This window comes from Pongo abelii, chromosome 2 (genome assembly GCF_028885655.2).
Source record: "Pongo abelii isolate AG06213 chromosome 2, NHGRI_mPonAbe1-v2.0_pri, whole genome shotgun sequence".
Taxonomy (NCBI): Eukaryota; Metazoa; Chordata; class Mammalia; order Primates; family Hominidae; genus Pongo; species Pongo abelii.
Window position 1 is genome coordinate 138,140,898 of NC_085928.1, and position 22,098 is coordinate 138,162,995.

Consider the following 22,098-nt stretch of genomic DNA (forward strand, 5'->3'; position numbering starts at 1 on the left):
CCTGCGTACCCTACGCCCCCGCCGCGTGGGCGCCGTAGTCCCCCGCAGCCCCCCCACGCAGGGGGCGGGGGCGCTGCCACCCATTGGCTGAGGCCGATACCACGCGCCCCGATACCCGGCGCAGGAGCCACCTCCCTGAGCCCCGCGGACCACGCCTCAGTCCGCCTGCGCTCCTCAGCCTGACGGTCCACCTTTCGGGGCTCCTCAGCCTTGTCACCCGCCCTTGGTTTTCGTTTTCTCTTCATCTTTGGCTCCTTTGACCACTCGAAGCCGCGCAGCGGGTTCCAGCGGACCTCACAGCAGCCCCAGAAGTGGTGCGCCAAGCACAGCCTCTGTTCCTCCTCGAGCCGGTCGGGAACTACTGCCTGCCGCCATCATGGTGAGTTGAGGGAGAGGCCCGAGGGCCAAGGCCAGCGGAGTCTTCACTCGTGGGTGAAACCCGGCTCTGCAGGGTCGGAAAGTGAAGTCATCCTCGGCTTTCCTGTCTGGGGGGCACCTGCCTGGACGCACCACGAGCCATGGCCCACAGAGTGGGGAGAGGCGGCCTGGCAGTGGCGCGGCCTACACAGAGAGGCAGGCGCCGGACGCCAAGGGTGGCAAGGTGGGGGTGGGCACCGAGGACGCGCTGCCTCGCCGGCCACGTGCAAGGGCCACGGCCTTCCTGAGGCACCCATTTCCAGGCTCGGGTTCTCTGCTGGCAGAGGTTTGGGGTGCGGGTTCCCCACCCCCGACAGCCTCACCCCTCCCCCACTCCCACGCAACCCCCCCACTCACGCGCCCGCCCCTCCCCCACTCCCACGCGCCCTCGCCCCTCCCCCACTCCCACGCGCCCCCGCCCCTCCCCCACTCCCACGCGCTCCTGCCCTGCCAGCCTCATTTCTGGCGCGCTCTCCCCGTGGCTCCGTAAGATGGCGGCGGGCCTGCTGAGGGACTTGCCTCCTTAGACCTGGAGGGCCGGAGCTTCCTTAGGAAGTGGTTCCCTCCTGGTCCCTGTACTTGGTGGGGTGGGCGGGGTTCATGGGGGCCTCAGCGTGGGGTGTGGGGCGTCCTGAAGGCATGGCCCTCTAGCTGAGTGGGGCTGGGCCGGAAGTGCCTCTGGTCCCATCGCGCCTGTCAGCTGCTGGGGACTTGCTGATGGCGGCTCTCTCATGTGTCGGCGACAGACAGAAAAGCTTGCCTGACGCCATCTTTGCGGCACGAGGTTGGTTTCAGTAGTTACCATTAAGAATTTTAGAATTTTTAAATTCTGGGTACAGTTTTTTCCCTCTCGATAAACCAGGAACCTTTGACAAAATGTCCATTTGGTAGATAGCGTTGGGTGTGCGTTTTTGTCAGTTTGGTAAATGCCTAGCGTTGCTTCAGCGCCACCACAAGATGCAGCTCTGAACACGCAGACCAACCACTGAGTCACGAACGCGCGTATTACATGCTGTGTGTGTGTGTGTCTGCATTGATAATTCTGTCTCTTCAGGGAGGAAATTTATACAGTTTATATTACCATGTATAAACATTAAAATAAAAATAGATAAACAACTATTATGTGTAATTGTGCAACATGTAGTTATCCGTGCTAATAAAAAGTAATCACCTTGAGTTATAAGTAATTATTTATTATAATACTTTCGATTTTTAGAGTTAAAAGGAAGAAATCCGAATTGTTTCATTGGATTATTTTTGTGATTATAAAAGTAGCATATTTACTCATTTGAAAACAATCATTTGAAAACAATCACTGTAAGAAAATAGCAATCCATCTTAATCCCAACACTTACAACCGTTAAATTTTGGTACATGTATGGCCTTCCAGATTATTTTTATGCATGTATTGCATATAGATGGGCCAACTTTTACAAGAGTTACACCGTGCTGCATAATACTAATTTACAACTTGCATCTTTCAGTTGATGTGGGCATTATTCTGAAGATAGTTTTAATTTTCAATATATGTTAAAAATTATATCATTATTTTACCGAATTCGCTTATGATGAATACTTTTTCAATATTAAAACAATACTATCATGGGCTGGGCGCGGTGGCTCACGCCTGTAATCTCTTTAGGAGGCTGAGGCGGGTGGATCACTTGAGGTCAGGAGTTCGAGATCAGCTTGGCTAATATGGTGAAACCCCATCTCTACTAAAAACAGAAAAATTAGCCAGGCGTGGTGGTGCGCACTTGTAATCCCAGCTACTCGGGAGGCTGAGGCAGGAGAATCACTTGAACCTGGGAGGCAGGTTGCAGTGAGCTAAGATCGTGCCACTGCACTCCAGCCTAGGCAACAAAGGGGGAGGCTCAGTCTCAAAAAAAAAAAAAAAATGCTATGAATATCCTTTTGTAAATATTTTGGCACGCTTGTATTATTAATTCCTTGAGATGAATTGCTGTTAAGTGGAATTGCTGAGTGAAAGCGCTTTGCCCCTTTCGTAACAATTTTAAGTTACGCCCCTCATTAGTATAGTGATGAGTATCCCCGCCTATCAAACTATGATACATCTTTTCCAAGCTACTCTTGGTAAAGCATGTTATCAGTATTTTCCCACTGATGGTGTGTAGAGTGATCTCTTTTCCACACCCTTTCCAACGAAAGGTATTAGGATTTTTTGAATTGTCAACCTAATAGCTGGAAAATATTTTACTATGTTGATGTGCACTTTTTAAAATCATCAATGAAGTTGATCGATCATTAGCTAAAATAAACTTCCTTTTTATTTTTATTTTTATTGATTCATAAAAACTATATTAATGTTCACCTTTGTCATACATAATGGAAAAAAATACATAGTAGTAATAAAGAGGTGCCCTTACCTTATTCCTAATTTCAGTGGAGATGACTCTAGTATTTCACTTTAAGCTTAATGATAGGGTAGAATTAGATTGATAGAAAATAAGATTGCTCTATTTCTGTTTTACTTGGATTTTTAAATAATTTAAAAATGAATGCTATATTTTATCAAATGCTTTTTCAATGGTGAGTTACAGTAACAATATCCTGTGAAGTATTCTTGCATTTCCAATATAAACTATATTCTTTATATACTGCTGGAATTTTGCATTTGTGTTGAGGGCAGGGATGGCTCATCTTGATGAGGCTTTGTTACTTACATGCTGTTAGCTTTGTAAAATGCGTTGAGAAATACTTTTTTCCTCTTTGAAAATTGAAGAAAAGTGTTTGAATTTCTTAATCTCTTCTTCTGTGTCTTCTGTCTTTATTTCTGGTGTCTGGTGTATGTGCGCACCTCTCTCTGACACAAACATACACCTAAGTTATCTATTTCTTTACAAGTTGAAAAAACTCCCAGGGAAACTGAGCCAGGTATCATTGGGTGTTCTTTCTCAAGATTGTTTTGTAAAGATTTAAATTTCTCTACAAGTTTGTCATGTTGATTTCCAAATTTATTCCTATAGAGTTTATGCATAGCATTGTTTTATGATCTGTGGTCATAACCCATTTCTCAGATCTCATATATCCTTTTGCTTTCTTGCCTTTTCTTGCTTAGTTTTGCCAGGATTGTTTATTGCTTGAATTTCATCCTTCCGACCCCCAACTCCCCAAGAATCTACTCTTGGATTTACTTAAAGTTTTGATTCTGATTTTCATGTCATATTTTCTTAATTTTAGCATTCTCTTTATTCGTTCCTTCCTATTGGTGTGAATATAACTTTGATAACTATAAATTATAGTCTTTTTCCTGGTCAGTTTATATAAATCTCAATTTGCTTACATGTTCACATAGTAATTGAATTAGATAATACTGTGAAAGAAGCTGACATCTCAGGAGTTTAAATAATTATTTTTTCCAGCTTTTAGCTGTCTTTGTCACTTGGTTGTCCAAATATAACAAGGAATATGTTTGCTATAAATAACAATGAGAGTTGTGTATATGATGGTCTTGAAGCTCACCCCTGTTTACTATTCCAACATTTCTCATTTCAAAATTCACCAACTCACTTGAAGGTGTGATTAAGAAAATTACTTCTTTAATGCAGTTTGTTTTCAGGATGCTATTGACAGTTATGATGATACTTTCTTTAAAATTAAGCTTTTGCTTATCCTAAGCACTCATTTATATTTTTGGCCACAGTTTCACCAAAGGTTGTCTATTGATTGTGGATTTTTATATGTACATTATAATTATGTATAAATACAGTAGGAATTTAACAATCCCTGCTAATCAAGCCACGGTAAAAATGAAGTACATTGCTTACTTTGTTAGCTTTGAGCGCCACCTGCTGGCTGAGAACTAGGACATGATGGTGCCTACTTAATTTAAGATGTTATTACACTATTAAAGTGATCCAATGAATTTTATATTTACGATTCCAGTTAAGCAGGCAGCCAGTTTGTAAGATCCAAGCCAAAGTCAGACTTCCTATAATATCAAATGCCTCTTTTCCTCTTTACCAAACTTCTGTTGTCTCCAAGTATCCGTTTTATTCTTGTATAGAGTATGAGAATTAGAAGAGACACCAGAGATCTTTTCCAACCATTCATTTCAAGCAAGGAAACTGAGGTCCTCAAAAGACTTACTTTACTGAACAGTGGAAATCAGGTTCTTCCCAAACAATAATTTTCCTCCTCAATTCTTGTGGCACTGTCACAAGGTTTCTTAACCACACCCTATTCAAATTTAGGACCAAATGGTTCCTTGTTGTAGGAGGCTTTCTTTGCATTGTAGGATGTGCAGTAGTATTCCTGGCCTTCAGCCCATCAGATGCCAGGAATACACCTCAGTTGTGACAGCCAATCTCTAAACGTTGTTAAATGCCCCCCAGGGCTCAAAAATCTTCCAGTTGAGAATCAATGCATTATCATAACCTCTTATAATCTGACACAGTTTTCTGTCAGATGTTACACTTCTAAATTAAAATACATCCAAACACTGTGATGCAGAGACAATACTGTAAATATAGCTTGTTTATCAAAGAAAAACATATCCAAAGTTCATCCACAAATCAAGGGGGAATTGAAAAGGAGAAAAGAAACTACAAGAATTTCATAATTTATTTTGTTTTGTTTTATTCTGTTTGGGATTTCTGAATGAACTGAGAAGGGATTGGTAAATTGTCTGTAGGGAGGGAAAATCTAATCAGGTTCCTAAAGTTCAAGATACGCAGCTTAATGTCATTTAGAAAAACAATAACGTAAGACATTTTTAGAAAGGAAAAACTTTAGAAATCGTTTTTAAATTTTTCTTCCACATCATTGTCATGAAATACCACTATTAAAAGAAAGAATTAGGAATTATTTACGAACCCAAAATAGCAAGTATAAGCACAAACGAATAGAGAAAAGCAATAAACTCAGCTTTAGTTGATTTGACAATTTAGATTTCATCTCTAGTAAAGCTGTGTAGAATCAGTAACTTCTAGCATCTGATTAACAAAGCAGGAACTCTACTTATTAATTCCTTTACAATTACTGTGCTTTTCAAAAAGATAACAGTTGCTTTCTTTTGTCTTGTTTTCTTTCAAACAGGTATATGTGTAGTAGCTTTCTCTTTTTCAGTCTTTTGTAGTTACCTTTTGTAGTCAACAGGCACTTCACCAATGATTTTTAAATGATGTTTCATAGTTTCCTGATGTTTCAATTAGTTCTTAATTAAAAATATCTTCAAAATAAGTCAGCTAAAATAGTAAAGCCGAAAAAGAAACTTGAAAAAAAATCTGAAAATAAATTCAAATAACAGGACACTAACTTATATTGACATACCAGTTTATACTTTACAAAATGAATTCACAGATGTTATCTCATTTCCTTCTCAAAGCAATTTGCCCAGAGGTACACAGCTGGCAAGTAAGTGGCTTGTAACCACTTACCTGTAAGGGGCATAAACCTAGATCTCCTGACTAAATTAATTTTTGTTACACTCTGCTATATTGCTTCTCTGACATATATGTTACTTACGAATTCTGCTTCAGAAAATTTTACATTAGCCTTAGAGTCTACGGCGGAAAGAATAAAGACAGTTCTGATCAAAATCCAGAAAAAATAATGAGTTATATGTATGCATTTCTTCATCTGAAAATAAAGATGGTATCATTTATATCTGCCTACTGTGAAAATTAGAATTATCAGTGGGACTGATTTGGTGTTACTCAGGAAGAAAAATGTTATTTCAAAAGATGATTTGAACACCCTAGCATTAGGGAAGAGGATTATAATCCTTTTTTTAGAAGGAGCTGTGACATGTGAGCAAATAATGTTTCCATGATCCATTTCCAAAGTAAAGCAGGCATACTAACACAGAGAGTGTTAAAATTGTAAAAATTCATGTTAATTTTGGTGAAAAAGGCGAAGCAGGACAAATTGGTTTAAAACTTTGAGGCTTATTTTTGATGTGGCTTTTTGGAGTTTTTTTTTTAAGATTTGTTATCCTTTTTATTAGTGTACTCAGTAAAATGAAAAGTTGTTTATGAATATAGAACAGGATGATTTTAATTTTGATTTTTACAAATCTGAACTTTTTAATTTTGGGTTTTGTTTTTTTTTTTTTAACTAATTCACATAGTATTTTCACAAATGCTAAGTAAGTATTCTTCCACAGCATTGTGCAAGACTTGGTAATGAGCAATACTGGGTTTAAGAAAGTACTGTATCCTGGCTGCACGCGGTGGCTGACGCCTGTAATCCCAGCACTTTGGGAGGCCAAGGCAGGCGGATCACCTGAGGTCGGGAGTTCGAGACCAGCCTGGCCAACATGGAGAAACCCCATCTCTACTAAAAATACAAAATTTAGCCGGGCGTGATGTCGGGCACATGTAATCCCAGCTACTCGGGAGGCTGAGGCAGGAGAATCGCTTGAACCTGGGAAGACAGAGGTTGCAGTGAGCCGAGATGACGCCATTGCACTCCAGCCTGGGTGACAAGGGTGAGACTCCGTCTCAAAAAAAAAACAAAAATCTATATCCTTTTGTTAAAATTCCATGCTGATCTACTCTGATAAGTTTAAATCCTGAGCCTGAACTAACTTAGAATGAAAGTAATTTATATAAAATATTTTATACTTAAAATACAAAAATTATATTTCACGTTATGTATAGGTTTTTCCTGTGTATCTAATTATGATGTCTACTTTCCAAATTACAGTCTACTGCAAATCCTGAAACTCCAAACTCAACCATCTCCAGAGAGGCCAGCACCCAGTCCTCATCAGCTGCAACCAGCCAAGGCTATATTTTACCAGAAGGCAAAATCATGCCAAACACTGTTTTTGTTGGAGGAATTGATGTTAGGGTATTGTATTCATACCTCATTTTTACCTTGAAATGCATTATGAATAATGGGATTTGGGCCCTGTTACAAACTTAAGGTTTTTTGGTACTTCATGGAGGTTTAGAATTGGTTTTACATTTGACCCATAGGTACTAAAAATATCTTTGACAAAGAGCTACTGGTCATTTGGGGATAAATGGGGAGAAATTTTCACATCATCAAACCTTCTTTTAGTAAAATTAAAATTTTTGAATGCTGAATTTTCACTCTTGAAGTTCAATTCTTTTCCATAGATGGATGAAACTGAGATTAGAAGCTTCTTTGCTAGATATGGTTCAGTGAAAGAAGTGAAGATAATCACTGATCGAACTGGTGTGTCCAAAGGGTGAGTAATTTTATCAAAAATATCTGAACTCTAGCCACGTATAGAGTATCAGAGAAGACTTCAAAATTGGTATTCTGACACTTATATAAATTTGTTGCTGGTGTTAATTTATTTCATGTAGAGGATAAAAGTTTATTGCCAGTTCTTTTATTTAATCATTTTTCTAATGTTTGTTTTTGAATATCTTCAATCTTTATTTCATACAAATGAATTAATCAGTTTTCCCAAAGAATTGTTTTCTTCATACATTGCACAGTATCTTAAATTTTAACCACCTTGTCTTAGATAGTAAGTTCAATTCAGGTTCATGGATATGAATTCTTTGTAAATCAATAAAGTTTTCATACTACCCTAGTCAGCACATTTTGACATAGTTGAGATGAAGAAAAAGCAGTATTTGTAGAGGATCTATCATGTACATCTTAACAAATATTTAGCATAGTATATTATTCATTTTTTAGTCATGATCACTTTCGTATATAGTAGAAGTTCTGAACCATGTACTGTATGATGGTGATTTTATGCTTCATTTATCTGCCTTTATAGCTATGGATTTGTTTCATTTTTTAATGACGTGGATGTGCAGAAGATAGTAGAAGTAAGTAATCTAATAGAAAAATCTCATTTGTTTCATTGATACAATGTTTAGTGTCGAGTGATATATACTCAGTCTTGTGTAAAATTTGGAAGATGATACACTTTCTGGTCAAAAAAATCCAAACTTAGAGGAATCTCACATAACTTGTTAGATCCTGTTTATTTTTGACTGGGCACATGGGTTCATGAACTACAGACAGGAAGGGTTGGAGACAGGGCAGGGTGATGAAAAGTTTTTGATCAACTTTCACTTGATGCCTCTTGACACTGATTAGAGAAGTAAGGGTAAGGTAGCTTCATGATGACAAATTTTAGTTCGGTGTGTAGTTATCACTGATCTTCTATGATAATAGGAACTTTAGAAGACTTTAGTTGTTCACCCAAGTCTTGGAAGTAAAGACTTGAAAATTGATTCTAGTTTTGTTACTGTTTTATTTTCAGTCACAGATAAATTTCCATGGTAAAAAGCTGAAGCTGGGCCCTGCAATCAGGAAACAAAATTTATGTGAGTACAAAAAGAAATTGTTCTTTTCAAACAAAAAAGAAATTGTGTAGCTTTTCAAAGAACTAAAAATAGGCTTTTTCTTTCTGCTTTTTAAAAAGGTGCTTATCATGTGCAGCCACGTCCTTTGGTTTTTAATCATCCTCCTCCACCACAGTTTCAGAATGTCTGGACTAATCCAAGCACTGAAACTTACATGCAGCCCCCAACCACGATGAATCCTGTAACTCAGTATGTTCAGGTAAGAATTGCTTACGTTCCTATTCTCTTGTTTATTGTAGTCATCGTACCCTCTGTGGAATTATATCCAGTTTCCATAGTAAGTGGTAATGGCATCCCTGTTTTTGAATACTTTGAGTGATGGGAAATTTATTACTTTCATTAGAAATTTCTTATTCTTAGTGTTGTTCTTTATATGAGCTAAAGATCTTCTGTATACTTTGTCTTTATCTTAGAAATGACCTCTGTAGACACATGAAGAAATCTCTTCCTTTTCCCCCCCGTATAACTAGTTCCTAACGCATTTGAAAGCAGCTATTGTTATGTGTCTGTCTAGTATATTCTTCTCTAAGATTAGCAAATCATCTAGTTATTCTTTATTTGCAATGATTTCCAGATGCCTCCTCATACAAATTGCTGACTTCTGGATATGTTGTGGTTCTGGAATGGGTAGATTTCTGATGTGTTTTACTATATAAATCCTGTGAGTTTCTGGCATATAATTTCTCTGATCCTGGTTACTTTGATATTTAAAGAAGAATTTGACATACTATCACTTATTGGTGGTAAATAACATTTTCTTCTTAGTTCATTTTACTTATGTTTTAGTTTAAAAGACATTTTCTTTGCTGGAAAATAAAGTAGCAAAATAGGAGTGAAATAGTTCTTCAGTGTCTTTCATTCATTGACATTTTCCATGTACTTGAAATGTGTAGGGTATACGTCGTCTTCTTTCTCCTTCTCTGAACAATGGCTAGAAAAAAAAAGCCTTACTTGTTTCTAACATTTACTGTGGGCCATTACTGTATCTGGGTGTATTCGTGTATGCTGCCACCTATATGTTTTCAATCAGTAACTATTTATTGAAAAATGTAAGAGATTATACTGTCTCTTTTCCAGTTTTGGATTATATACAGCCCTTAGTTTTTCGAAATGAAGCACAGAAAAAGCCATAGCATCTGTAGGAGGACTACATATTACCCTATAATATTGTCAAACACAAAACTGTTTAGAAGTATTTCGACAAAGAAAAAGCAAATATATTAATTTAACTTACATTGAAGTCTGTCTGAATAGAGCCTCATCACCAGTGTAAAAAATAACTTCTACGTGGGAATAAGTACACAGTATAAATAAGATAAACTTTGCCTGGTGAAATACTCACTTCTTTTGTCGTTTGTCTGTTCCTCCTCCCCACCCAAAGGGTAACACTTGACAGAGAATATTTCTTTCTTCATAAAGTCAGTCATTCATTTAGAATTCTGCATTGTTCTATATAGAAAAATATTTTTAAAGTTTTCATATTTTTGTTACATTGGGAATAATATTTTTTTCTAATTTTAAAAAATGTTTTATTTTATTAATTCATTCTTTCTGTAAACTTGATTTTCAGGCATATCCTACTTACCCAAATTCACCAGTTCAGGTCATCACTGGATATCAGTTGCCTGTATATAATTACCAGGTAATTTAAGAGGGAGTAAAATGATTTACTTTCAGATTTTATTGAGGCCTTTAACTTGTTTATACAAATTGTCTGAATGGTTTGTCATTTTAAACTAGTGAAATGTACCTAAAATTTAAGAAAAAAATTAGTCTAGAATTAAGACCTCTTTATTATTTAGAAGTAATGGAATAATAATATTTTGACAGGAATATAGTTAGCAATAACTTTTCTCTACAACAGTTTTATGAGATTCGGTGTCCCCTTCTGTATTTCAGCATGTATTTTTTCATCTTTGCTGTCAAATAGCTGAAACAGCCAGACTGACTTTCATCAATTTTTTAGGGAGATAGACTGAAATAAAATTATTATCCAATTCTTAGAGCACAGAATTCAAATTGTATTTTTATTTTAGCTGACTGCTTCACAATAGAAGTTCTCTGAGTCTCTTTACATAGATATAACTGTATCTGTGACCCATAATCATATCTGTGGTAATAAATTCAAGGAACTAATATCTCTGAGATTTCCACAATGCCAACTCCAGAAAATTGGGAAAAAGGTGAGATTTTATATATGGAAGTAACAACAAGAACATCAGGGATTAGAAACATAAGGTACTTTTTTTTCCATTCTGTTTCTTTTATTATAACAACAAAGGAGCCAGCATGATAAGTACTTCAATATTTTGTATCTCATGTGTTTTTGAAAATGTATAGGAATATTTGAATAATTTTGGTTTCCTTTTTTTTTTTTTTTAAGATGCCACCACAGTGGCCTGTTGGGGAGCAAAGGAGCTATGTTGTACCTCCGGTAAAGTGAATTAGCCAAGCATACAATTCCTGTTACTTTGAAGTTTTTTTTTTTGTTTAACTATATTTCTTGATTGTTTTCCATGTCATATATGCCTATATTTTTAAATAGTTTTTTATGTTAATGTGTTACATTCTGTTACTTTCTTTTTAACCCAGTTAGAAACTCATGGGAGCAACAGTGCCTTCTTCTCTCAGGTTTTTGTGTGCTTAAGCAATGGCTGGTCCACATAATGATAAGTGTTCAGTTACTTGTTGATAGACTATATAATTCAGGAAAGGTAGTATTAATGTGGCTTTAGAATTAGCATGTATCTGCCTAGAATCTGCCTCTGGCTTTACCAGCCATAAAAAAATTGTTGAAGAGGAACAGAAATGTTTTGCTGTTAATTACCATTAAATAAGAATAGGAATAAAACAAGAGTATTACGTCTAAAACACCCAAGCTGCTGTCTTTCATCAGGATTGAAAATTTGAAGGATATAGTAAGTGTTAAAATTTTCAAACACTCCCTTACTACATTAGTTTCTTAGAGTCCTACTTCTGATTATGTTGATGCCTTAAAGACATTTTAAAACAGAAGGCTGCCTTACTGTATTTCAACTGTTCATTTAAAACAAAGTTTTTGAAATAATATAATTGAATTTAACACAACCTACATTGAAACTTTCGATACCAGCTCAGCTTTTTGAAGAATAAGTGGCTTTTAAACGTATCTGTATATCTGTTTAATGACACTTTCATTATTTTAAATATAGGCTTATTCAGCTGTTAACTACCACTGTAATGAAGTTGATCCAGGAGCTGAAGTTGTGCTAAATGAATGTTCAGTTCATGAAGCTACTCCACCCTCTGGAAATGGCCCACAAAAGGCAAATATCTAATTTTGTTTATATATATTTCATATTTATTTTTTCTAGTTTTAATAATGGTTTTTTGAGAAGCAAGCATTTTTGCCCAAATTTAAAGATAGGAGCCATAAATTATAGATCTTAAATAATTGACTAATATTCAGCAGTTAATGTAAAGGTTGGTGAAATTTCAGATAGCCCAAATTTTCAATGTATGCATAAAGTTTCTGATTCAGCAGTCCTTTCCTATATTCCAGTTCCACTAATTTTTAAAAACCATACTTCAATAAATACTATATTAATACGATTTGGCAGAATGTTATGGGAGGGTTTCCTCAAGAATTCTACTCTTCAAAAGAGGAATTAGTATGAATTACATTTACCTTTTCTTTTACAATTTTGATGTTTACTTAAGCAGTGAAACACATTACTTACAGCGTTCTCTCTGTAACATTATATGTGGCAGAAGTTCCCAACGGTGGTGAAGTCAGTAGTAATTATTCAAATATTAGGCAGGGTTCCTTCTTTTTATCATTAGAGCAAATTTCTATAATAATACTATCACTCTTGAATCACATATGTTCTCTTAAATGAGCGGGAGTGTGGAAGTAGTTGATGTGTTGGTAATATGTATAACACTGAAGTCCCATTGGAGTGTAAATTCCTTGATTTGATACTCAATTTTAAAATGCGAATAAATATTAAAATAGCTTACAGTGTAATTGTCAGGTTTTGTCCTGAGTATTTTTTCTTGAAACATTGGAGTTCACTTAGGGATTTAACAAATTCAGCTTTTTAAACCAGTATTCTATCACTAAGGTTCTAAAATCTTTGATTGTCAGAAAACTTGCATATTGAATGATATGTGGTAAGAATTATGAATCACATTTTTATGAATTTCTTTTCTTTTCCCGAGACAGAGTCTCGCTGTGTTGCTCAGGCTGGAGTGCAGTGGTGTGATCTTGGCTCACTGCAACTTCCGCCTCCTGGATTCAAGCAGTTCTCCCTGCCTCAGCCTCCTGAGTAGCTGGGATTACAGGCACCCGCCACTATGCCCAGCTGATTTTTGTGTTTTTATAGTACAGACGGGGTTTCACCATGTTGGCCAGGCTGGTCTTGAATTCCTGACCTCAGGAGGAGGCGGGAATCCTCTTGCCTTGGCCTCCTAAAATGCTGGGATTACAGGCGTGAGCCACTACTCCCAGTCTCTTTTAGCATTTTTTGCATTTCTTTAGAAATAAAGTAATATGTTCATTAAACTATCAAAAAAAAACCCTTACTAAGAGTGAGTGAAAGAGTCGTCTTTACATTACTGAAAACTTCTGTGTTTCAGAAATCTGTGGACCGAAGCATACAAACGGTGGTATCTTGTCTGTTCAATCCAGAGAACAGACTGAGAAACTCTGTTGTTACTCAAGATGACCACTTCAAGGTATGAATATAACAGTTATGCATAATTAAAAAGCACACTTGTTAGCTTTAAAGTATCTGTTTTCCTTGTGGTATATGTATTTTGAGATTTCTTAGAGCATTTAATTAACTGTTGGCATTTGACTATAACACAGTAAACCAGAGTGGGTTTTACCTGGCAGTATATTTTGTGCTGCTGAACCTTGATATAATGTAGTTATCTTTAGGGAAGAATCCTTCAGCAGAAATTTGTAATTGAAAGGGTTAACTAGAGAAGAGTTAGTTGACTGGCTTGACCAAATAGTAAAAGAAAATTTTAGATATAGAAAGCAGATCTTGGCTGGGTGCAGTGGCTCACGCCTGTAATCCCAGCACTTTTGGGGGCTGAGATGGGTGGATTGCTTGAGCTCAGGAGTTCGAGACCACCCTGGGCAACATGGCAAAACCCCATCTCTACAAAAAACAAAACTTAGCCAGTTGTGGTGGTGCATGCCTGTAGTCCCAGCTACTCCAGAGGGAGGCTGAGGTAGGAGGATTGCTTGAGCCTGGGAAGTTGAGTCTGCATTGAGCCATGATTGTGCCACTGTACTCCAGCCTGGGCAACAGAGTGAGACCTTGTCTCAAAAAAAAAAAAAAAAAAAGCATATTGGACTATAGAGAAGAAAAGAAATGGTTTACTCAGAAGATATACCTGAACAGTGTGAAGGGAGAAAAGGGGTAAAGTGAAGCAGTAAAATGTTGAATAGAAAGAATTGGAGGTTGATTCAGACAGAGTTGGTGAAGTGGAAGAGAATGTGGGTAGTTGAATCCAGAAAAATCTGATTTCTGATCCTGGCATCTATCCATGTTGGATAGATAAATCTTATTAAGGCTCCAGTTTTTACAGGTCTAAAATGAGAAGGTACAGGACTAAAGGTTTCTGGGTCCCTGTAATTCTAAGTCTATGAATGGGAAAAAGAACTAACTTGGTCAGTCCAATGGGAGAGAAATATTATGGTTAGTAAAGGGAAGGTGTTTTTTAAATAATAGGTTTATTGAAATATATAATTGAGATACCAGTAATACAATTTATCTATTTAAAGTTTGCATTTCACTGGTTTTTCATATATTCAAAGTTGTGTAACCATGACCACAATCAATTTTAGAATACTTAAATCACCCCAAAAATCACCCCTCTACCTTAGCAGTCACCTGCTATTTTCCCCCATCCTGTGCAGCCCTAGGCAACCACTAATTTACTTACTTTCTCTAAGGATTTTCCTGTCCTGGACATTTCATGTATATGGAATCATACATAATGTGGCCTTTTGTGACCGGTTTTTTTCACTCAGCATAATGTTTTCAAGGTTCATCAATATTCTAGCACGTATCAGAACTTCATTTCTTTTTATTTGTGGCTATTACTCATTCTCATCTGTTAAAGACATTGGGATTATTTCCTCTTTTTAACTATTAGAAATAATGCTGTGAACATTCATGTACAAGTTATTACGTGGGCATATGTTCTTATTTCTCTTGTGTGTATACTTGGGAATGGAATTGCTAAGTCATATTTAACCTTCAGTGGAACTGCCAGAATTTGTCAAAACTGGCTACACACTTTACATTCAAAAGGAAATGTTTAACCATCACATTGTGTCTTAAAACAGAAAGTAGACTAGCTTTTTTTTATCTGTGAATGGATATAGGATGAAGCTTAAGCCTTTTTAAGGGATTATTATTACAGATCTCCTGTATAATGTAGAAGAGTAGAGCCATATAGCAGAATTAAGTTCTTAACATCTTCGCAACAGGGAGTAAACATACTTAAAGTTGACATTTGTTCTCTTGTTGCTTCATTCTGCATAGATAGTATGATTTAGAAAAGAAGGAACTGGAATTGTACATCAGCTTACCTTGCCCAAAGTTCTGAAGATGACATAGGTGTCTACAGTAGTACTTAAATGATTTTCAAAGCAGAAGATAGTCTTCTGTGGTTTTTTTTTTTTTTTTTGAGGTGACCTCATTTAGTCACCTAGGCTGGAGTGCCGTGTCACAATCACAGCTTACTACAACCTCAAACTCCTGACACAAGGGATCCTTCTGCCTCAGCCTCCCAAGTAGTTAGGACTACAGACATGCACCACTACACTTGGCTAGTTAAAAAGATTTTTTTTTTTTTTTTTTTTGAGACAATCTTACTATATTGCCCCTGGCTGATCTTGAACTCCTGGGCTCAAGTGATCCTCCTGCCTCAGCCTCCCAGAGTACTGGGATTACAGGCGTGAGCCACCATGCCCAGCGCAGAAAATAGTTTTGAAACTTGAGTTCTCACCTGGTATTAGACAAAAGACTCCCTTTAAACTCCCAGAGTTTTCTGCTTGTTTGGGAGAGGAATCAGAAATTGGCATCCTGCAGTTGTCTGACATCTAGACCTATTTTGATTGACTGCATGTTGTTGTATTGAATTTGAATGCATGAGGTGTTTTTGAATGTATTTACTATTTCCATAGCTAATTCCACGCTTCATTGTCTTGATTCTCTAGTCCCTTCCATAATCTTGTTTCCTGCATGACCTGTGAAGATATGTGTTGGTGACCAGTTTTCTAGATTTTAACCTAAATAGGATATCACTCTTTTGACAGATTAGGTAACTTCCAGAAGCCATTTTTATTTATATGACGGTGAAACTGAGGTCCTAGAGAAAGGGCACAGTTAACTTTGTAGAAAATAAAATACTATTATGTTATTACTCATTTGCTTAGTCCCATTTCTCCTATTAAGGCCTCTCACTTTTTTCTCTCTGCATATCTGTAGGCAACATAGAGTGAAAAGAAAGTTTTGCATGTATTTTAAATTTTTCTCTTTCTTTCTAAAGAATAATACATCTTCACAGGTTAATGATATGTCTTTAAATGCCAAAACTTACATCTTTTAACCTAAAAACATGAAATTTCAGATTGGAGAGCTGTTCACAAGCCGTGGTTCCTATTAGATGCAGTTCAGTTAGTGAAAACAGTATTTTTTAGAATTACGTTTTCTACCAGCTGTCTTTGGGACATTACTGCAAAATTATTAATTAAGAAGTACATAAAATGATATTGAGTCTAAGTCCTGTTATTTCTGAGTTTACTGGGATTTCTTTTTTTTTTTAATTGATTTCTTTTTTAACTAAACTGTTTAATAAAACTAGCCATCCTGGTATATATGTTATCCCAGTGTTCAATAATGCTTCTCAAAAAGAATAATCTTTTTTCTCATTATTTATAATGTTTAAACCCAAAACAAATGGTTTAACTTTTTGACAACTTTCAGATCTATAGTAGTAATCAGAAATTTTCAGTAAAGTAAAAGGACTCTTTCTATCTTTTCCAGGATAAAAGAGTGCATCACTTTAGAAGAAGTCGGGCAATGCTTAAATCTGTTTGATCCTCCTGGCTATCTAGTTACATGGGAAGTTGCTGGTTTTGAATATTACGCTAAAAGTTTTCCACTATTATAGAAATTCTGAATTTTGGTAAATCACACTCAAAACTTTGTGTATAAGTTGTATTATTAGACTCTAGTTTTATCTTAAACTGAAACTGTTGTTCATTAGATGTTTATTTAGAAGCTGGTTCTGTGTTGAAATATAGTTGAAAGTAAAAAAAAATTGAGACTGAAAGAAACTTTAAGATTTATCTGCAAGGATTTTTTAAAAATTGGCATTTTAAGTGTTTAAAAGCAAATACTGATTTTCAAAAACAATGTTTTTAAAAACCTATTTTGAAAGGTCAGAATTTTGTTGGTCTGAATACAAGCATTTCACTTCTCCAACAAGTACCTGTGAACAGTACAGTATTTACAATATTGAGCTTTGCATTTATGATTTGTCTAGAAATTTACCACAAAAGCAAAATTTTTAAAACTGCATTTTTAATCAGTGGAACTCAATATATATAGTTAGCTTTATTGAAGTCTTCTTATCTAAACCCAGCAAAACAGATTCAAAGCAAACAGTCCAATCAGTGGGTCATATGTTTATTCAAAATATTTTATCTTTTATCTAGAATCCACACATATATATCCTATTTGATTAGGATAGTAATTAGGATAACTAAAATTCTGGGCCTAATTTTTTAAAGAATCCAAGACAAACTAAACTTTACTAGGTACATAAGCTTCTCAATGAGTCACCATTCTTCTTTTTTGTAAAAACTTTTTTCTTTGAAATGCTAAACTTGGCTGTATGTCAAATTGTGCAAAATATTGGTATTAAAGAAAGCTGCAACTTTTTTATGTCACTTAGAGGTTAATCAGAGTATCTGAAGGGAATTGTTTTTATAAAAACATTGAAATATTAGTTACTTGCTATGAATAGATTTAGTCTGTTATATTTCCTTTTGTAAAGTAAAATATGTCCAGAAGAGTCAAAGTGTAGTTAGTTTTGGTATTTCTAAACCACAAAAGTTGTTTAATAAGTATATCTCAAGAATGTGCTAGAGTTAAAAGTTAGCATTGTTTCTAGATTAGCTGGTGTCTTCATTTTACATTGTGACAAACAACTAGAGCACCAGAGCCCTTTTGCTATACCCACAGTCTTTCTTTTCCAGCCTTTGTCACTAGTCTTTGAGGAGGTTTGCTCCTAGAACTGGTGATATAAAGAATGAAAGTAGCTGTATGAGGAGAGCAGTTCAAGGGCCAAACCCTGGAACGGTAGCAATGGGATATAATACCTTTCTAAGGGAAAAAGTTGTATCAGTATCATTTGATCTGCCATGGACATGAGTTCAAAGCGGCTTTCTGGCCCTTCTTTCAATGACTTCTTCCCTAAAACGTAGAGACTCTAACTTAATGTAGTTACTATGAGCCATATTACTAGTGCCCCCTAGGGTCTATAATTCCTCAAAATGTTCATTCTGAATCTGAAGGAGAGAGTCTTTTAACTTTAGAATTCCCAAGAGGGCTTTATTACGCCTCAGAAATTGAAAGCACCATGAATTTGTCCATTTGAAAATGATCTGTAGTTTTTTTGGTGCTGTAACATTCTGACACGTATCATTCTGTGATTAAATCTCCAGCTTACTATAAATGATATCTATATTCTAAAGAGCTACTTCTAATTATTTCAATATGACCTTAAGGAAAAGTAAGGGAATAAATTTTTGTCTTTGTTGGAGTGAAGTATTTAAAAGAGTAAGGGTAAAAGAGATGAAGTCCTGAACCTTTCAAAATGGAAAATTAATTCTAAACTTAGAAATATGCTTCTGCCTATTGCTGATACTGTCTTTGCATACATGAATAAAAATAAACTTTTTTTCTTCAAAAATGTTTTTAGCATTCTGATGTAATAATCTAAAATGGTGGGGAGTTGGGTGGGAACTGTGTAACAAGGTTTAGATTTTTAAAATGCAAAAGTATAAAGTTCAATTTACTGATCTGGCAAAGTTAGGTCATAAAAGCAAATTCAGGTACAAAGAGAAATTTAAGAGATGCATGAACAGCAGTGCCAAGTAGGAATGCTGATGAACACATCTGACTCTGCTATCTCATGGCTAAGGTCCCTCTCAATTCGGACCCTATGAAACATTTTGTCTACTGTACACTTTGGGCCTAATCTCTAGACCTTTTATTTCGGAGTATTGCGGTTGCCTAATAGAGCTTAAATTTTTTGTATTGCTTGTACTTCATACGGATGCAGTCAAAAAAGTCAGTACTTACTACCTCTTCTAGCTGTAGTTCTAGTACTCTCAATTCTGTAAGCTGAGCCCAGTGGAGAGGAAATTCTCCCCTCAGACACTCCTATATTTCATCAGATAGTAAGCTTACTGATTAATAACCAGAAAGTTGACTCCAAGGTTCTGCAGGATACCAAACAGTGCTTTCTACATCACCAAAGATTAAATTGTGATCTTTAATGTCTAATAATAGGCTAAAAATTAGTAATTCTTAAATGTGCATATGTGTATATATGTATACATATGTGTGTCTATATATGCATATATCTATGGTTACGTATATACCAACCATTATCGAGAATATTTGGTTATAGCGCAAGCTGAGTAAGTTTATGGTATTTTCAGACCCCAAAACTAGACTTACATGTACCTTGTTATCTCAAGCATGTTTGTGGTTTAGTATTAAATTCTTAACACAAAATCAAATCTTTGGAATTGAAAAATACTGTTCAGCACTTTTTTGTAAAAAGGTCAAGTTATGGCAAAATCAAGCAACTCTAAAAAGGTTGGTCACTTCCATAAGTGTATTCTGCATGTTTGTTTTTTCTTTTTCTAAAATCAGATTACCTTTAATTCAAAATAACTTCAAAATTGATAGTACCCATCTTGCAAGGAAGTCATTGATTTTTAAAAATTAATACTCCACGGCGGTTCCCTCTAGTTGTAAAGCACCTCTGGCCCTTCTTCACTAAAATTCTCTTGGCTGTCTTTAAAGGTAAACTCAATAACAATGGGCTGCCACATTGCTTTATTGCCTTGCCTGCTTTCATTGCTGTCAATTGAGGGTAATAAGGAGCAGCAACTATAAGGCAGTGTGCCACTCTGCTTTCACAAAGATGGCAGTAGAGAAGGTGGGGAAACATAAGGGAGAGAAAAGCAGCAGTATTTTCCATTGACCAAGTCTTGGCGAATAGGGCCAGCTGTTGAGTATGATCATTTGGAATCCCTGAAACACTTCTTCTAGATGAGGATTGCTCCTGTACATATTTTGATAATTGTGTAATCTAACCCTTCCCAACATTATGTGTAGTATGTCTCTCTGTGTGTAACTGATGGTTGTGAGCAATTCCTCACCACCCATCAAAGACTGAGTTTTCCATCTGTAGACAGTACATTTGGTAGTAGAAAACAATAGACATAAGAAGTTCAAACTATAAACAGGCGTTTTTGAATGCTTATGCAAAATATTCAATCTGCATAGCAAAGAAATGATAGGTAATTCTACATTGCATTTAGAGTTAAAAACATCTGTCCAATATGGCTGTAGCTGTGGGCCAATCCCAAGAAAATGCAAAAAAATTGTCTCCTGGTACAGAAACTGAAACTACCACTGTACAATTAAACTCTATGGTAGCTATATTTTACATTTTTAACTGGTCTGAAACAAAGTTTTCTAGTTGAGTCTCTAGTTCATTTTCCCAAGGCAAGGCTTTGTATCTTATGTGCACCTCCATTAAGGCTGCATGCCGGGAATGTGCATTTTCCCACATATAAAACTTAACAGATACCAGTTCACTAGGTCTTTAACAATAGAACAAATGCTTGCCTGACTGGGATATTCAGGTCATGAAAGCTCTTTATAAATTTGAAGGAATAGTAACATTTCAAGCACTTTGGAAAGTTGGAGGTTTTATAATCCTTCATTAGTTCTTTTTTACAGAAAACAAATCTAGCAAAAGTATACTAAGGCTCTAATCACATCTATTGTCTTTGCCCAAAATAAAATGGATAGAGACACACCATTCTGGCTCAATCTTAATGGAACTCTACTATAGAAGAAAGGCAGAGTTGATACTAATACAGCCAGGCCGGCTGTTTAAGTGGACATGTCCCCTCTGCCCTTGTACATTTGTTTAAAAATTTTGATATGATTCTCCCCGCCTCCTCCACAACCTCCATAAATCTGAGTGGGCCAGTAAGAATGGAGACAGGTAATTTAAAATGCAGAGAACATTTTCTCTTTGTTTTTATCTATGCTGATCCTCTACCTAGGGTTGGAGTGGTTTCACTGTGTGAGTAGAATCTGAACAGTGTTTAAGTAGTACACCCGCTATATGAGAAAAGCTTGACCCTGCACTTTTTTTTTTTCTGAACATGACTTGGTTGCTGCTCATCATTCTGGTTGGTCATGTGTCTGTCTGACAAAAAACATATGCTCACCATCCAAAGTTGTATCCATGATTAGATTAGATCAGCCCAATATTTGATAGGGCAGGTTTCCTGAATGATGCCAATTTTACAGGGAAATCAAAGAGTATCAGAACTATCATCAGGGGTGTTTTTCAGAGTTGCCAAATCCTGGGCCCCAGTCTCAGATGCTCCTATTGTAATGCTCTGGATGGGCCCAGTGATCTGCATTTTTAACATGAGCCCCAGGTGATTCTGACCACTGTAACACATACTTTGAGAAATACTGCCTCAGATGAGGATCTCTCATTATATCATCTCAAGCTACCCCTGGATTTAGGATAGAAACGGCCCTGTCAGGTCCATTATGACTTTCATAAAGGATTTCGTTGGCTTAATTCACTGAATTCATCTTCCCCTGCCAAGCCTGTGCCCAGGAGTGCCAGTTGTCCATAGGCAAGAGTGACTCATGAATAGGCTGAAATGGATTGAATGAAAAGTCTGAAAACCAAGACTTTTGGCCAGAAATGAGTGATAGGAGGGAGTGATTACAGAGGCAAAGCTGGATTCCAAGGCCAAGTGCAGGCAAGCCAAGGGTGAGGGACTTGGCTCGAGTGGGAGGGGGCAGAGTGAATATCATGGAGACAGAGACACTGTGGTTGCCTCCTGGAGTGAAGAACTATGCCCTTGACCTACTTGACAAATTTTACAAACACTTACCCATGGTTTTCATAAAAGCATGGCCTGTCATTGCTCCTTTTCCTGCTGTGGAATTAACTAATATATCTTTAAGCAAGAATAATAATGACAAATCAATATCAAAAATACATTGAGATCAAGTTC

At 36.5% G+C, this 22,098-nt stretch overlaps 1 protein-coding gene and 1 long non-coding RNA gene across 2 annotated transcripts; one reads left to right on the forward strand and one right to left on the reverse strand.

The window, feature by feature from the left end:
• Positions 1 to 49: 49 nt before the first annotated feature.
• DAZL (deleted in azoospermia like) lies at positions 50 to 18,719 on the forward strand. Its single transcript, XM_024244707.3, has 11 exons — positions 50 to 379; positions 7,087 to 7,233; positions 7,506 to 7,597; positions 8,144 to 8,195; positions 8,636 to 8,699; positions 8,798 to 8,937; positions 10,309 to 10,380; positions 11,122 to 11,172; positions 11,930 to 12,043; positions 13,356 to 13,454; positions 16,787 to 18,719. Exons 1-11 carry the CDS (start codon positions 377 to 379, stop codon positions 16,838 to 16,840), a joined length of 888 nt encoding a protein of 295 aa, XP_024100475.1. The 5' UTR covers positions 50 to 376; the 3' UTR covers positions 16,841 to 18,719.
• On the reverse strand, positions 8,336 to 15,473 carry LOC129058631 (uncharacterized). Its single transcript, XR_008523888.1, has 3 exons — positions 15,328 to 15,473; positions 10,081 to 10,187; positions 8,336 to 8,675 (listed from the first exon to the last, which is right to left on the reverse strand). It is a non-coding gene; the product is annotated as an uncharacterized LOC129058631 (long non-coding RNA).
• Positions 18,720 to 22,098: the final 3,379 nt, after the last annotated feature.

What these genes read in the sequence shown, in the direction of transcription:
- DAZL (XM_024244707.3), top strand. An exon ending in CGAACTGGTGTGTCCAAAGG is followed by an intron (nt 7,598 to 8,143) that starts GTGAGTAATTTT and finishes CTGCCTTTATAG; the next exon opens with CTATGGATTTGTTTCATTTT. An exon ending in GGAGCTATGTTGTACCTCCG is followed by an intron (nt 11,173 to 11,929) that starts GTAAAGTGAATT and finishes TTTTAAATATAG; the next exon opens with GCTTATTCAGCTGTTAACTA.